This window comes from Neodiprion virginianus, chromosome 2 (assembly GCF_021901495.1).
Source record: "Neodiprion virginianus isolate iyNeoVirg1 chromosome 2, iyNeoVirg1.1, whole genome shotgun sequence".
NCBI lineage: Eukaryota > Metazoa > Arthropoda > Insecta > Hymenoptera > Diprionidae > Neodiprion > Neodiprion virginianus.
In genome coordinates this window covers 9133906-9151890 of record NC_060878.1, presented here as the reverse complement: position 1 = coordinate 9151890, position 17985 = coordinate 9133906, and the positions used below count along the sequence as shown (strand labels likewise).

The 17985-nt window shown below is 44.4% G+C and overlaps 1 protein-coding gene and 1 long non-coding RNA gene across 3 annotated transcripts in view; one reads left to right on the top strand and one right to left on the bottom strand.

The window, feature by feature from the left end:
• Nucleotides 1-2887, top strand: part of LOC124297463 (uncharacterized) — an 89370-nt gene extending 86483 nt beyond the window's left edge. The window contains exon 4 of the long non-coding RNA XR_006906616.1: nt 2819-2887. This is a non-coding gene — a long non-coding RNA (uncharacterized LOC124297463). The remainder of the gene's footprint in view (nt 1-2818) is intronic.
• A 9408-nt stretch (nt 2888-12295) lies between these two features.
• Nucleotides 12296-16015, bottom strand: LOC124297458 (sporozoite surface protein 2-like). 2 transcript variants are annotated; one of them, XM_046748528.1, is made up of 3 exons: nt 15638-16015; nt 14408-15057; nt 12296-14227 (listed from the first exon to the last, which is right to left on the bottom strand). In XM_046748528.1, the coding sequence occupies exons 1-3, from the start codon at nt 15922-15924 to the stop codon at nt 13152-13154; spliced, it is 2013 nt and encodes a 670-aa protein (XP_046604484.1). In that variant the 5' UTR covers nt 15925-16015; the 3' UTR covers nt 12296-13151. The 2 variants fall into 2 exon arrangements, with proteins under 2 accessions (XP_046604484.1, XP_046604482.1); XM_046748526.1 differs by having other exon boundaries at nt 12296-15057.
• Between the last annotated feature and the right edge of the window lie 1970 nt (nt 16016-17985).

The window sequence follows — 17985 nt, the reverse complement described above, 5'->3', positions numbered from 1 at the left end:
AATGTTATACGCGATTCAAATCGGCAGAAGTACATGTTCAGATATTTTTACAACGTACGCGGAACATAAAATAACAAAACAGCGACTTTTACGTTGTCTTCAAGTGTTGCGCGTAAGCGTAGGTATGTGTGTAAACGAACAAATTAAGCGTGTCATCCTCGCTCTTTGATCAACTGGATAAAATTTGTTACTTCGTACAAAGGGGTAATCGTACAAGTCAGAACAACATTTTTACCTTGGAATGGAAATATTGCTTACAATATTTCATACAATAATCATAATTATAATTTTTTATCGATGCCTCACCACCTTTATTTTCATCGCACAGTCTTATTTTTAAATTTCTCCCGCTGGTCTGATAGGAGAAACGTGAAATAAAGCAACCACATGAAATAACGAAACGCGAAATTGGGCTGGGAAATTGTATTCTGGTAATACCGCGTACAAATAATCCAAGGAATCCGACAAATAAACATACTTGCTTTTTGGCGAAGTTGATTCGTTGAAATAAATTAATGTATAAGTAATTTCGCAGTGAGTGTCGAAGCAATAATGTGATCGTATCAAAGAGTCGTTTCTCACTATGGCAAATCCCTAATTGCTTCCGACGGAACAACGGCGTTTGGTACATATATACGGTGTGGAGTCATGTATCTACAACCTATGTGCTAGTATACCAGGTCTATAAATTATTCTAGATTTCCAGCGAGGTGATATAAGCTACGACATACTTGAACCGAGCCTAGTGTTACCATTCGCGTTGCGTAACGCATAACTAGATACGTTTACAACCCGATCAGTCGGTCCCCTTCACAGTTTATAACCGGCTAATAAAAACTTATTAGTATATCTATACCCTCCGCCGAGTCGCTCGGATTGGCGGAATCGGCTCAGTCGTTCGGAACGATTTAACAGGAATGGTCTAAGCCCACACGGCTAGGGTGCCGTGTTTCTTGATTGACGATTCGGTAGATTAGCTAACAATAAGACAGTCAACGAGTAAGAAATATAAACATATTTAGAATAAATCTTCTTCGCAAGAATTATTTTTACCACTTCCTAAGCGCCGGAAAAGAAACAGTAGATCACGATCACTTTGTAATTACTTTACAAATTAATTTTACGGACTGAAGTTAAAACATTCAATAAATAATTGTAATCCTACATGGCAAGGTAATTTCCCGAAAGTCGTGAACAGGTTTCGTTAATTGAACGTGGGTGATAACTTGGGAAAAAAATTTCGAGAGCGAAAGTCATTTTCAAGGTGGGGCTGAGGTGCATGTTCTCATTGTTCTTTTATTTTCAAGCGTATGTACTTGAAGCGACGATGGAACCGGTAAAAAAGATTACACAAAAAAAATGAGGAGAAATCGATATCTCCACAATATTTTTCGATTGATTTTTATTTTTTGTTACACTGTACAGTATAATGGCAAAAATAAGCTTCACGAATATGTAAGTCGGTTTACTCTGCCGGTTCAAGTTCCTTCAGGTGAACTATCCAACTCGGGATCGATTTCCAGGTCACTCGCGACGTGTACGTTTTTTGAACACTTTTTTTTTCTCTTTCACGTCAGGTAAACTTATAGAGTATAATGTTTTGAACACGGTTTGTTTGAGTTGTTCATCCATCCGAGCAATTAGTCCAGAAATCTCCAAGATGTAAACCGAAGGAATGAAAAAAAAAGAAAAACTCTATTTATCGAGAAAATAAATTTGTTCGAATTCGCCGATTCTTCCGTTATAGCTTGGATCATTATTCTCGTCCTACTTACAACATCCCAAAGCCTTGTTTACAAACGTCCGCAAGGTTTGCCAACTTGCCGAATCGGCCTCGTTCCGGCAGAGTCGCATTAAAGTTTCAGAAACCACGCGTAGTTCAGACGCCGATCACCGAACCAGTGCTTAATTAGCCCAGGAATTTCTGGTCAGTACTCGATTCTCACATCGAGAGGTTCATTGTCTCGACTTCTTGGGCAGGAACGTAATTACAGCATCCGTATAAGCTTGATAACATCAAAATACGGCAACGATTTGAATTACAGCGATACAGTAACCGGCACTAGAAACAGCAAGTAGTAAGCTTCACTCGAATAATCGAGGCGAGGTAATTTATGGGGTTGTGAGTACGCGCGTGGCGGGTACCTGGAAGCATCGCACATAGCGCAAGCGTGAGCGTAATTGGCAATAATTGAGTGCTAATTGCCGCGCATTTGTGATAATCAAATGTAGTTCCTCGTAAATTATACCCGGTATATGTATATGTATGTATATACGTATATGTATGTACGTTTTATAGTTATACGAGTGCGTTTGTACGGTCGATATGTACAAAACCAGCAGACGACCAGCATCGCTTCGGCGCTACCGTCGCGACGCTGCCTGGCTATGGATGCTCGGTAGAAAAGAAAAAAGAAAAAGAAAAAAAAAAAAGAAAACTATATATCTACGTGGGCGTTGCGATACAGCTCTGGAAGGCTCGATCCACCTGTGCAAAGCGGAGGCGCTTCTTCCTATCTACCTATCTTACCGTATAAATAGTTACACGCGTTAATATTATGTGCACGTACCACCTTTTCTCCCGATCCATGCAACGCGGCGACGCAATGATATGTATCGCATATTTACCGATCCGGTTGTATATAATATAATACGCGCTATGTCGCCTTCGCGTCCTGACTAATATCCGTTCATGTTTACCTTTCTTGCGCATCGTACGAGAAGGCGAATGATGCTCTTGATCGTACACGATATGTGGTCTAATTACCAAGCTGTGATTTGTGCGAGTTAAATACACGTCTCGTCTTATCGATTATAGATGACTTCGGGATGATCGACTTTGGACAAGCAGAAAGAAGACGATTTTGATGACCTAAGAAGACGAAGCGTGTCGGTATGTACAGTATTTACATTTTCAATGTTTTGGAACCGATTCAATTGCAGGCATATATTATCGTATTAAATTGTAATCGGTGGTGGTAGATTTAGTCTCTTTTTCTAGTGCAGCAAGCACTTGGAACTGTTTCCGTGATCTCGAATAAAATCACAGTCACGCTATCATATTCGTGATCAACGAGTCAAAATACACGGGTATATGAAATTTCCAATTGATCTGGGTTATGGGATTTTCGGAACTTGATCCAAAATTACTTGCCCTCGGATATCTGATCATTGTATAACGAAAACTTGGAACGATTTTTATAATTCTAACCTCGGATACCATCCAACTCAAATTGTCATCTAATCCAGGTTCTTCTGGATTCATCAAGCTTTCAATCAACATCTGAGTCTTTTTGAGTTAATTGTTGAGACTGACAGACGTGCTACTATTAAGATGCGACGGCGGGACGAGCGCAATTAAGCGTTGTTTGAACCATCAAAGACCGAGTCACCGAGAGTTCGGGGCAGTGGTTTGGCTCGAGTTGTGGCTAGTTGAAAGGGGCGCGAAGAAACGCGAGCAGCGGTTGGCGTCTGGTTAGCGTAGCTAGCTCTCGCCTGGACTTATCGATGTTTATGTTAAGCCGACACATTTAACAGCTTCGTTTATCTGCTCGATAAATAACAAGTGGATTCCTTTTCCCGGTCCTCCTAGCCGATCCGCGAGCCGACGTTGCGCCTTGAACTCCTTTGCCTGAAATCGGTACCTGACCTCCGCTCTTCCTTACTTCGACCATTTTCCTCTTCCTCGAGTCAAAACTCGGAGTGGGAGAAGAATAGCCGCGCTGTTTCCTTGGACGAAAGTTTACCAAAAGAGGTAGAAATATTGAACAAGATTGTCGAGAATCTGTAAACTAGTCCAGAGGCACCGCATCTACACTCGCATACATTCAGACAGCGATAGCTGCGTATCGGTGTAATGTTTACGACATTGGCTATAAGAGAAGAATCGTCGAGGGAGCGTGCAGCCTGAGCAGTGTAGGTTATACGAGTAAAACTTCTGGTTATACTCAGACTCGTTTTCTCGATATCTCAAGAGCTCTTCAATCCTCTCAAACGGCGATAAGGTTGCTTTGGACGAAGACCAATCACCTCAGGTATTAATAGAAAAAAATCGTAGAAAAGAGCAAGGAGAAAACTAGGGACTTTTTACTGGGTTCAAAAAAATTCAATTCAAACACCGCACAGGTGCGAAGCGATAGTTTGCTGCTTGCGCGTGTGCGCGTGTGCGTATTTCATATTTGTACACATGGGACTCGTAACTTGCAACGGAGCGTATGAAAGGAAGGAAAAGAAAAAACACGAGGAAGAATGAAAATAATAAAAAGCATATAATCACTTACTCGTTAGATAAACACTTTGTCGAGAGATATTCGGTCTCGCCACGGTTCTCGTTTCGTCGTCGAGACACAGACGCGTGAATATGAGGATGAAGTAGGCTTCAGAAGTGTCAAAATAACGAATGTCCACCCCGCCCCTTCTAGCTGGCAAGAGCCCCGTCTCGCGGTGACAGACGCTGAACATGCGCTCACAAATGTTTCCATTTTTTGTCACTTTTACGACCCCGGCCCAAAATATGGGCATTAGGTTGAAAAAGGAGGAGGAAAGACGAAGCAACGAGAGTGAGAGACCGAGAACTCACCTCGCAGCGATGAGTCTGTAAACACCAGGCGCCCAGGGCCGCATACGACCCGACATGCAACACTGGCAGCGAGCGAGAAATAGCGAGAGAAAGAGGCCTTCTCAACGACCGCCTTATCCTTATCGATAAAATACAAGATTCTCTTCCACCGGCTTGTATTCTTACAGCACGTACCTAACCCGGTTCTCAAATTTATTGGGTGGAAGATCCGTAGACCAAACCGCTCATCTGTAGTACTTATACTGACTTCACTTTTTTTAATCCCGCAGCTCTTCGTCTGGTTCGTCTTCTAATGTCACGCGACGATATATGAGACTTAATTCCACTGTCTGAGCAGGGTAAACTGTGTATGTTTTGACCTTAACTGTATGTTCAAAATTAATCTGTTTTTTTTTGAAATTGGGAGAAAAGTCGGACGGAACCTGCTGCGCAAGATTTTCTCGTTGACAATAGGATTTGAATCCTGATGTTCGACGATTTGCGATAGTGGTTTAAGAAATCTGAAAAATAAAACAACCAAACCGCGTGTCGCGTGTGCAATGGCTTTACAGGCACGGTTCTGAACTCTTATAATCAACGTTAATATGGTCAGAGTTCAGATTTGAGAGTGAAAACTAAGTGCATGGCGCGTCCCTGCGAACCCGGAGGGTCAGTCTCAGCCTGAACTGCGTGGTTTCTTACCCCCGGAGTTATCAGTTTCTTGGAAAGTTGGAGAGAACATGTGTAGCCCGATGGGTGGTCGGGTATTGTTTTGTTTTATACTGAAAATTGGTATCGGGGTTGGGTTGCGCTCCACTATACCATTATCTATACATGTGCCAAACCACTTGACACTTTCTGCCTGCTGTCTGCAGCCGACCACGTATCACCCGATACCCTCTACCGGAAACCTTGACATTAAACGTGCGGTGTCGTACTCGACGAGGATTCGTCCAAAGGATCGTTTGCTCGTTAAAAATTCGATTTCTCGGTGCATGGATGATCGGGTGTTGAGAACGCGATGCGAAAAACCGAGTAGAATTAGTTTCGATTTTCGGAACATGGTTCAAAGGAACCTTCGAACAGTCTTTCATTCTAACGACAGATTTCTCATGAGAGACCGCGTGTGTCAGCCATTAAAATCTTTCTATCTCATCTCTCGGAGCATCCTGCAAAAAATCCCAACTGACGATGAGTAAAATTTTCATTCCAGGACTGCATCGGACGTGCAGAGTCAGAAGGCATCCGGTGGGGCACTTTAGGTATCGGGTTAAAGTCGACGGCACTCGAGTGGGTCTGTGAACCTCCGCGTACTCGGGGTGGTGCGGGGTTGGGATTTGGGGGTGGAGTGGAGGCGCCGGAGCTTACGGGACGTGCGATGTTTCGAGTTTTATCAACACTCGCCAACACTTGACTCTCGAGTTTAAATCCGCTGCTTTGCTGTTCAAGCTTCAAAGAACTCTTAGCTGCCATACGGAGAGCGAGTGAGTGAGTAGCGCGGACACACGTGTATCTTTCGCGTGTGTGAGTCTGGCTCGAGGATCGAGAGAGAGAGAGAGAGAGAGAGAGAGAGAGAGAGAGAGAAAGGCCGGTCACTTCACTCTCTGCATGTTGCTGCCTCTTATACCTGCCGCCTGGCTACTTTGCCTCGAGGTGAAGACAAACCGAGACCAAGACTAGGTCCATTCCTCGATTTTGACCCCCACGTGTTGCTCTAGCTGCCACTTCTTGTTCGCACCGGATAGAGCTATTTACGAAACAACCAGGGCGGAACTCCCCTCTTATTTTTCTACCCTCCCCCATCGGCACCTTTTAGACACGGCCGAATTCTTTTGGCGGCAAATCGAACCGACTATTCGGTTACTTCGCGGGCTGCGATGCCTTCGGAAACAAACAACGGGTTTGGCCTCTCGATTACAAATACCGAACGTGAAACGGCTCCGTTCACCTCTTGAAAGCCTGCAGTCAATGCCGCGAGGTAAAATCACCTGCTTCAGTTTTTCGAGAAACTGCGCAGTATCTTACACCCACAAACGAAGTCGAATTTGGCGAAAATTCCTTCTCTGATCCTTTGCCCCGACCTCTTACATGAATAGAAGTCCACTAAGACAGGTTTTTCCTCCTCACTGTTTGAACCTGCGACGCTGTCCTTTTTATTTTACGTTCTTGCTGCTCTTTAGACGCGAAACACGGTCGTTTACCGCATAGTCCCTCGCTCACACCTACCTACCTCTTGGAAAAAAGGAAAACAAGATATAATATTAATTCCCGGAGCTCCCAGCTCTTGAGATTGTAAATTCCAGGCGAAAATCGGGAGAGGGTTATAGCGCTCGAACGACGTGGCCACGGTGTTGTATGCGTTGTATGTTAAGTATCGGGTAGGATCTGGTCTCAACTCGGGCGGTAAATCAAGCCAGGGTTCGCCACCTATAGCAGCCTGCGATACCTTATAGACTTTTGCAGGTGTTACACGTACTTAAGTTAACCTGTATTTGTTATACGTATACAATTACATCCATTACCCGACTGGATACAGCGAGTGAAATAATGTTACTCCGACCCGCCCCCCTTCCTCACTATTGCACGATTGTTTTACACGATCAGCTTGGCGAGGCAGATTTTTCGTCATTCCAAATTTTGCTTCGTACAGTTAGATTCTACTTTTCCTATGCAAGTTATACCCCGAAAAAAATGCTTATTCCTTTTCACTTCGATACCTGGATATAACTCCTGATCGATATCAAACGTGGTAGCGGAACGAATTGTGCAGCGTGAAAAGAGGAAACGTGGACAAATTTTTTTCACGTCTCTCTGTACGTGGTTTTTGTGCCGATGCGAAGAGTGAATTTCGAGGGATGAGGTGGTCTCCGTGTGTTTCGCGACCTGGAGACAGTCTCCGGGCTGCGATTATCTGCCGGCTATCTCGTGGCTATCGGGAGGTCATCGGCTGGGTGTCTGCCGGAGTAGGTGTGTGCACGTGTACAACCCAAGTCCCGCACACATGCCTGCGTGTCCTATAGCGAAGGACGTATCCGACTGTAGGATTGGGTTAAAAGAGGTTTGGGGTGTTCGAATAAGGAAAAGAAGAACACGAGAAGAAGTAGAAGAAGAAGAAGAAGAAGAAGACGTAGAAGAATAAGAAGAAGAAGAAGAAGAAGAAGAAGAAGAAGAAGAAGAGGAAGACGAGGAGAACGGAGGAGCAGGGGGAGGAAGAGCAGAGACCACGCTGGGCTACAAGCTGTCGGCTAGCGATAGCACCGATAGCATCGCCTATCGACCCCTAGGATCGCCTGAAGAGGTTTTCCGTGTTCTTCGTCGTTAGACGATCTTGTAGGCGTTCTTTAGCTCTTCCCTTCCTTCGTCTTTTTTCTCCGCTTCTTTCTCCTTCTCTCTTTCTCCCTCTACTTTTTTCAGTCCAGTCTTTCGGGGTCCCCGCGAGGGTAGGGAGGTGTTCAGGTAACAAACACTCCCAATTATGTCAGCCTGAATTAGTAGAGCCCCGGTTATTTTCGGGCTAACGAGGCCAGCGCCGGCCCTTCCTTCGTCCTTCGAGTCAGCGTCTTGCCTCTTCGACCCGGACCACGGAACAGAACGATTTTTCATCCATGGAGCGTCACACGGTAGCCGATGCTAGAAATTGATTTCATTTCACAGACAAAAATCACAAATTGTAATCTCCGGTCTCCGCTCCATGTTAGAGTCAACGATAAATATCCTCCAACCTCTATGCAACGTCATCATGACTGAGACGGACGCTGAAGAAACAAAAAACAAAACAAAGGTTCAAGCTCAAATTCGTCTTCGATCAAAGACCGGTCTTGGAACCTTACACCTTCGGATAAGATTTTGCAGACTCAAGAATAAGCTATATGCAAGAAATTATCACAAGCCAGTTTGTCGCGCGTATCCTGCGGTCGGTGTTCGACGCCTGACGTTTTACTAGAAAATTCGTTGGAGAGTGAGAATCCCAGACAACTGGCGTACGTAAAAGAGCGAGAGCGATAGATAAAGAGAGAGATATGCGAATGACGAATGTCGCTACCATATTGCAACGGGAAAGAGGCTAAAAGCTTTTGCCGGCGGGGGGCTTCTGGAGGGTGGCATCGGGTGGCGCTGCAGGAAAGAAAATAGCATTGTGCAACCAACCAGGCATTAGTTGCAGCGGTCAACTTCGACCGAACCCGCTGTGCCAGGATTGTCTTTCCGTCTGTCGATCTGGCTTGTCCGTTTGTCCTTCACGTCCCTTCAGACCGTAAACTATAGTGTGTCCCTCTGCCAGGAACTGAACACTTGAACAGTTCACGCGGATAGTTGTATCATGTAAGCCATCATGTGGCAGATCGCGGCTGACCTCGTTTGCTACATGAGAAATGATCTCAGATGACGTTGAAGGAATCATCAATTCAGCTCATTAGTTAATGATCATTGGATGGATTAATACACCTGGAATACCAAAGAATATTCCAATATTCTAAACAATTACAATCATCTCGTTACAGTCATCTCGAGTTGTTGTACTTTAAAAATATAATACCTAACCAGTGACGTTCGAAGACCGTTTCGAATGCTGTAGAACCCAACAGAAATGACCAGCCTCAACTATTGTCCGGTCAGTGCTGCCATCGGATGACCAACGGATACCTGAGGAAGCACCCGATCCGCCCACACAAACGACGAACCTGTTTCAAAATATCTTGAGACAATGCGTCACGTCGTCCTGAGATTCGAGAGAACAGTTACCACGCGGAGCCAATGGCAAGAGCCAATCTTAAGCGCGTTGCTTTACAAGATAAGGATATAGTTAACTTAGGCGTTACTCTTTACCTCTCTATATACAAGATAAGTCACGGGCAAGCCGCAAGCTCCGCCCATGCTGAAACTATTAATTTCTTTCCTCTTCTATCTCGGCCCATAAACTTGCCAAATGAACGTGAAATTCCCGCATCCCTTTTCTAAGTCGTTGCGAATAGTCGAAATATTCAAATTCCTTTCGAAGCTGTGAAAATAACTAGCAGTCTGAAAGGCAACGAATCACGCTATCGCAATGTTTAAAAAAGCCTTGAAATTAGATTGCCCATAGTTAAAAAAATATAATACAACACTATTAGACCTTTGAATCGTAACATACATTTGATAGAATATATCGCATCGCAGTTATATTGTATTGCATATAAACATGTAATATAATATTATGCAAAAATCAAACAAATTCAAACGAAGCGTTAAAGTATACGCAGCTGTGATGGACAAGCGGTTTGCAGAAAGTCTGTTTACAGAAATGACACAAGAGTCATTATTTTTTCAACGAATAGACGGCTCGGTTGTTTTTTCAAATTTTTCCGTAGCTGAAAATAGACATATTGTTATATCACTCGCATGCCATCTCCGCTCGCCAATGAACTTACCGACCAGATAATATATTGACGAGAAATAACATTTTGAAATGATGCGTACGTATCGAGAAAACGCACGGAATCCTGTACTACAAGGATTAAAATGGTGGCTTAATCTGGAAATACTTGCGCACTATCTTTGCATCCATTCACGTGCGCATAGACACACCGCCGATCACTCTCTGTACCAACATCCACCTCGACACACAGGCAGGTTGTTGAGGATAACTTGTGTTGAGTCTGATTGCAGACGTGACCGCGATACATCATCTGCGGCTTGCACTAGTCTTAACAAACATTAATGTGGCTCAGCTTACGCGTTAATAATGAAAGTTAAATAACTCTCTGCGCATGCATGTGTGCTTGGTGGGAAACCGACGTGTAGATGTGCGTGAAGGGTTGTGGCTGCGCTTGTACAGAATCGGGTGCATTTGAGCCCGCTGCAGTTCTCCTCCCCAAGTTTTCTTTCCCGGGCCGAAGAGGTGAGGTCCTCATCAAAACCCTCGCAATCCCTTTCCTGTCCTCAACCTCTGCTAGTTGACTACAGTCACGGATCTCCGTGCCAGTCGGCACACTTTTGGGATTAATTACTATCGCTAGCTACGTCCTCACAATCCACCCACGCTAATATTTACTCAACGTCTCAACGGGTCCGAAAGTATTGGAAATCGCAAAGTAATGAAACCGCAGGGTATACCGTGTATTACGTATTGCAATCACCTTTCAACTGAAGACACCGACCTCTTCAGTGTTTGGACAACCCTCGATTCTTTCACAGAGCAATAATTCGCAATCTTTCAGATTGTCACAGATGAGTAAAAAGAGCGATAATCGAAACATAACTTTCAACTTTAAAGTCAACAGTTAACTTTAAAATTTAATGTTCGGAAAAAATTTGCTTAGAAGTAGGAAAAGCTTGTTCGTATTCAAAGTTGGAAATGGTCAGCTGTCGAGACAGTGCTCGGATAATTATAAATTCTCGTCCGATGCCAAAGTGTTACCTAACGAGTGAAACAGTAAAGGCTAAGCACAAAGGTTTATCGCCATTTCACAAACTAGTGGCAAAGTTTTGGAAACAAGTGAAACGGCGCAGAGTAACAAATGTGTCCACGTCGACGGTAATGGTAATAATAACGATCTGAGAGGGTGAGTTAGGCCTGTGTAAAGCCACAGAGTGGCCAACATTGCCGGGGTGCCTCGCCAGCCTGACCAAACGTATGCCTCGGCACAAACGTATTTACTTTGTATGGACAATGTCTACACATGCATACCTATATAGACACGTGCGTACGTGTGGGGACAATATTAGCCACGTTGCGAAGCTCACAGTATATTACACCCGTGTGTGTGTGTATGTATGTGTGTGTGCATGCGTGTAATGTCCGATTTACCCCATGCGAGCCCTGCAGAGCAGAGGCAATACATCACTTCGCTTTATCCACGTGCGATACGGTTCGCAACACGACTCTCACCCTGATTTTACGTGACTTCTTCGCGTGCCTTATTATTTTCCCTTCATCTTACCTCATCGTTTTCGATACGTACACATACCCATTCCGTAACTTGGATTTAATATTTGCTTCACGTGACAAGTGTAAGGAGCCACAAGTATAAGTTGCAGGATATGCTTTGTATCCCCGTGTGCTGACAGTGGAACGCTTTGAACCAGACCACCTTAGAAGTCCTGCGTCGTGTTTTTGAAACGAACAAAATGACTGGTGACCAGAAACATTTCTTTACCAGCAGCTCTGAGCTCTTTACATTAGTGACTCATTGAGAAGTCTCGAGCAAATGCCACGCATCCGTCATGGAGACACACTATGGTGCCGAGGACCAAACAGGACGAGAAAGACGAAGCGGACTTTCCCATTTGGATCAGTCTCGCGGACTTCGTTCAGTTCTACACGTCAGTGTGGAGGTACATAATGCCCTCACCCACACCTACACGGCTACCTGCGGACCGAACGACCTGAGCTTTCTGTTTCCGCTCCGGTCCCAGCGCGTCATCAGTCATTCCCAACTGGCTTCCTCCCGTCCAGGAGGCCTCCATTATTGACGATTACACGGTCACTCGTGAAACGTGTTCATTCGTGGGCCCTACAAGGCCTCCCGCAGCGGCTGAAGCGACCCAACGAATTTCATGCGCATTGTGTGGACGCTAAAGTGTTTCAAAACATGTCAATATTTACTGCTCTCTTGTATATCTTCAATAATCGCGTATCGATCATCGAATTCTTATTACTGAGTCTCTTTTTCCGAGATTTTCATTCCTTATTCGTTTGATGCTCTCTTAAAAAATCTTCAATAAGTTGGACACATCAGGTGCGATTTAATGGCATTAGTGTTGTGTATACTGGATTTATTCAATACAGTTCTTACGTACTAAGCACTTCTAATAGTAGCTAACTGTTACGGTGCAATTAAGTATGAGCATGTTAGGTGGGATTTTATAATTGATCTAGTCTTGGTCTCAGTACTGGAACAAGTCCGACTCATGAAATTGGGCTATACTTCGTAGTTCTCCGTAATAACAAGACCGATCCAATGCTGCTTTTTCAAGATCAGACCAATTCTCGCTACCAATAACAGGCAAATATTGACCGTCAAACACGTAGTCTGTATCAATATCCGTCTATGAATGTTGCCTAGCAGAATTATGAAACGTACCATGAATTACCAACATGTGGTAAACGTACCAAATTGGTGTAAAAAGCATCTGTTTTTTACGCGTGTTCGATTTCAAGAAAACATATAAACTCACTTGAAAAAAAAACGCATTACTATGAGAGTTATTGATGATGCATGAACACGGCTGAAGACCATTATGTGTATGGCATGCACGAATTACATCTGGCAGTGAAGCTAGACATGAATAGCGAGTGTTAAAACTGAAACAATTTATACGCGAGTACTAAGCCAGGCCAGTACTCGAGACTGACACTGATTAACCTTTAAACTCAAACCTGATGACAAACAATGGATTTCCGAACACAGCTTAAATAAAGATCAATGTTGAATCTGTCTGGGGCCAGTTTTGGTTGTACGCATCGATATCTTACGATAGCCCAATGTTTAACCGTTTCTAATATCCTGACGTCAAGTAGTGTAGGGAAATTTATTTACTCGAGGTACCAAATTACCTTTTTGATTCACATTTTTAGATTTTCCAGATTTAGCGGGAATTTTAGGAATTCCAGGTTTTACATAGCTTTCGTTTTTCTCGCACCCTTTACAGGATTTTTTCCAGTGTTGGGGTTACCAAAGTCAGCGGGAATTTCAGGACCTCCAGGATTCGCGGAGCTATCGTTTTTGTCGTCATCCTCTGAAGTTGTTGCATTATGACAGTTTTCAGAGTCCGCGGGAATTTCAAGACCTCCAGGATTCACGTAGGTTTCGTTTTTCTTGGCACCCTCCAGATTTGTTTCGTTGTCGTCGTTTTCAGAGTCAGCGGGACTTTCAGATCCTCCAGAATTTTCGTAGCTTTCGGTTTTGTTTGCACCCTTTAGATTTGTTGCGTTCTTGGAGTTTTCAGATTCAGCGGGAGTTTCAAGATCCTCAAGATTTTCGTAACCTTCGTATTCGTGTGCACCCTCGGAATTTGATTCATTACTTGAATTTTCAAAGTCATCGATAGTGTCAGAACTTTCCGCGTTAGTGTTACTTTGGTTTTTTTGTGCGCTCACTGAATTATTTTTACTTCCGGATTTTCCGGAGCCAGCGGGAATTTCAGGACCACCAGGATTTGCGTGGCTTTGGTTTTTGCTTTTACCCACTGAATTATTTCCACTTCCAGATTTACCGGAACTAGCAGGAATTTCAGGACCTCCAGGATTCACGTAGCTTTGGTTTTTGCTTGTACCTTCTGAATTTTTCCCATTTCCAGACTTTCCGGAACTAGCAGGAATTTCAGGACCACCAGGATTTACGTAGCTTTGGTTTTTGTTTGTACCCGCTGAATTATTTTTATTTTCAGATTTTGCAGAATTAGAAGGATTTTCAGGACCACCATGATTCACGTGACTTTGGTTTTTGTTTGCACCCGCTGGATTATTTCCATTTCCAGATTTGCCAGAGCTTGCAGGACTTTCAGAACCACCAGGATTTACGTGGCTTTGGTTTTCGCTTGCACCCGCTGGATTATTTTTATTTCCAGATTTCCCGGAGTTAGCAGGAATTTCAGGACCACCAGGATTTACGTGGCTTTGGTTTTTGCTTGCACCCGCTGAATTATTTTCATTTCCAGATTTCCCGGAGCTAGCGGGAATTTCAGGACCACCAGGATTCACATAGCTTTGGTTTTTGTTTGTACTCACTGAATTATTTCCATTTCCAGATTTTCCAGAGCTTGCAGGAATTTCAGGACCACCAGGATTTACGTGGCTTTGGTTTTTGCTTGCACCCGCTGAATTATTTTCATTACCAGATTTCCCGGAGCTAGCGGGAATTTCAGGACCACCAGGATTCACGTGGCTTTGGTTTTTGCTTGCACCCGCTGAATTATTTTCATTTCCAGATTTCCCGGAGCTAGCAGGAATTTCAGGACCACCAGGATTCACGTAGCTTTGGTTTTTGTTTGCACCCGCTGGATTATTACCACTTCCAACTTTTCCAGAGTTTGCAGGCGTTTCAGGACCTCCAGGATTCACGTAGCCTCGGTTTTTTTGTGCCGTCTCTGCATTATTCACATATCCAGATTTTTCAGAGTTAACCGGAATTTCAGGACCGCCAGGATTCACGTAGTTTTGGTTTTTGTTCGTACCGCCTAAATTATTCCCATTTTCAGATCTTCCAGAGTTGCTGATAATTTCTGGACTTCCGGTATTCATGTAGTTCATGTGATTTCCCATAATCCCCGAATTTAACTTTTCAGAGTTAGCGGGAATCTCGGGACCTCCAGGATTCACTGCACTTGCGGGATATTTGGAGCCCACCGAACTTTCTGTCGGAATCGAGAAAGCACCGAAAGAGGTTTCACCACCTTGTAAAATTGTAGGATTTTCCGGACCTTTGGGGTTCACAGGATTTTTATAATTTTCATGCATCTGAGGATTCATACTCTCCGATTTCTCATCAATTTTTGATTCTTCGCTTTTGGTTGTCTCCGACCTGTAGCAGAAGAAGCAACAATATTACCAATCAATTCAAGAAATCCCAAAGAACCGATAATTCACAATCTATAATCTTATATTAGGAATTCAGCCAATTTTTAAATTACATAATTATTTGAACGTGGGATTTGAAATGAGCTTCTTTGCTTTCATATTTCAGATAGTCGCAGTCCACGCACTGTCCGATGGTACTAAAACCCTAAACTTCGTTTCCTTGCGTCACGTACCAGACGCTATCGAGAACAGTGAGTATAGATTTGCAGTATAAGAGAAACCCCAAGGCCAGTCTAATCATGCCACAAGCTCTGAGCACGCGCCAAGCTGATGGGTTCATTAGGCGCCGCGACGCTACTTGCATTCTGATCGCAGGGTGGCGTTCTTTTGCCGAAACTCATTCGCGACCGACTGACCATAAATACAATAACCCGAAACGCGCGGATACCCTCCGGATAGGTGACTCTTCATCAGGTTGAGTGAACGACAATTCGACCAACCCTACGGTACCTGACTAAGCAGCCTATTACTCTCGGTATATTCTTTAAACCTAAGGTCAAAACGATGGTCGACTAGCAACTCACGTTTTATTTAGTGGTACACATTCCGGGACTGGATAGCAAGGTTCGGCGAAGCATTGTACATTTATCATCCGGCATACTTCATTTTCGTTACACTTAACATCCAAGCATTTCGATTGATGCATCACCTCCTGATGATTTGCTTCTTGAGTATTTTGGTTTTGAGTCGTATAGTATTCCGAATGCGCTTCTGTTGAATATGCTCCTCCCTCATAATGCTCAACTCCGTTGATTTGCGAAACGGTTGCGGCGTACAAGAAGATGCACGCGAAAAATAACTTGAACTCCATTCGACCGACCGGTGATTTTCAGTTACAGCAGTTTCACAATCAGACACTCCGTCTTTTCGATACCGTAGACTTTTATACACTGTGGGTCTACATTTATTACTGCACGGTAACGGTATCACCGGTCATCAACTTTGCGAAGCTAATATTAACACACTCGACTCGATAAGACAACATTAATAACGTTGTTTTTTCATTGCGTAAATAACGTTTGCCGCATCGCCGGTGTGTGGTTAATATACGTATACATGCATGTCTCCCAACAGTGGTGGGTAAATATGTGGCTACAAATTTCTACCCATATACCGATGACGATACGTAATTATAGTACCTTGCTGATGATATCTAGTACGGTTTATACACGTGTGGTGTACGGAATGTTTGGCCAAATGTTCCAGTATCATTCTGATCTCTTTCTGTTCACCGGTTCATTTGACAAACATGGATCCCCTTTCTCCGTACTCATACCCGCACACAATGTTTCATCATCTGTGTATCCAAAACTACTTATTTTATTGAGAAATCACGGCCAGAACAGTGCCGCTGCTACTGGTTTAGGTTATGCCGCAGAGTCGCAGCTGGGCTCAATTAATTAGATAGTTCAAAGGGCGGTCAGAGGTCCTCCCTAACCTAATAGACCTGATGGTTTCCCCAATTATGGAGCCAATGAGCGTGTAGTCAAGGAGTGCAACAGTCAGAGATGGCCTGGGTGACCGTAATCAAATAAATTTCGAACCAATGGTCCCGTCCGATATATTGGAGGCTCAGCTCTCGGTGTACCTTGTGTATCACGCAGGGTCGTGACCTCGAATGAAAACTATTCCTGAACCAAATATAAGAATGTCATTCGTATACGTCTTTCATTACTGCGTTGCCTCTTCTGTGGTATATAAATCTGGAGATACAAGTTTTGACTAAAATGGGTGTGGATCCAGGTGTACATGAGTGACGTAGAGGTCTGGGAGAGTGAGGTGGGGAAAAGGAAAGAACCGGGACGTAATGGAGGGTAGGTTTAGCGGGTCGCGATATGCAACGTGGGGTGCAACCCGCCGAAAAAAACCCGATGCAATATTCAGCGTTGGTACAAAAAGAGCGCATATATATATATACGACGAGGCTTGCCGAGCGTCAAATTGGCGCCGCTGTCCATCACGGGACGAACGATCCGACACGGCGCGGTGGCAATGGCGACGGCGACGATGCGCATCGGTGTGCACGGGGTCGACGAGCGCGTGGTGGAACCTGCAAGTATTATACGAGCTTGGCGAGAACAATGGCTACCGGAGATTAAAAGCTTCGCTCTAACCAATCGGCGGCAGTGAGTGATCGTTAATCTTACATTCCGCGCGCTTCGCTTGTACCGGGCTATCCGTCCTCCAGGTATACCTACCTACCAGTCTTTTGCCCTTTTTCAGGTGATCGGCCAGCCTCGTTTGAGCCTTAACCATCCTCCGGCTGCCTAGAGCCCATCTGAAAGCTACTGATACCACGGTGGTAAACTTCGAGGCCTTCTAGTTCGCGGGCTTCGACGAGACCTGCGTTCGACGCCGTTTTGCGAGCTTCGTTCGCTTTTTGCGATTCTGTTTCTGTCTGTGATCCTTTTTTTCCTTTGTACAGTTCAGCCGATATGGACTCCTCTTCGACCGTCACCGCGTGCATGCTGGACAAGTTTTTACTTCGGCTGTATGTGTATGTGGGTACTATGAAAAATGATCGAACTTATTAAGACTCCTCGATAGCTTCGCACAAACAACACGGGGCTTCATAAGCTGGTGAAGAAGAGAGATCAGAGAACGGACCAGCAATGGATAGCCAAAAGCGACCGACAGACGTGGTGAAGGTATAAGAAGCGTTGGAAAAAACAATCCTACGAAGTAGCAAACGACCATAACTGGTTCCCCGACTGGGTGCGCCTTTCTCAGGGTTCGTCCTGCACGCACTCGGAACATCCTGCGTGTGTATTACCTCTGAACACGGGGTAGGTCGAGGGTGGCGAAGGAGGCTGAAGGCATAAAAGACTCGACACTCCGTTATAATAAAGTCCACTGCTGGAGGCTTCCCCCT

Coding starts and splice junctions, on each gene's coding strand:
- LOC124297458 (XM_046748526.1), bottom strand. CDS start 15,924: ATGGAGTTCAAGTTATTTTTCGCGTGCATCTTCTTGTACGCCGCAACC. Junction 15,058..15,637: donor TGTGTACCACTAAATAAAAC/GTGAGTTGCTAG, acceptor CTTCTGCTACAG/GTCGGAGACAACCAAAAGCG.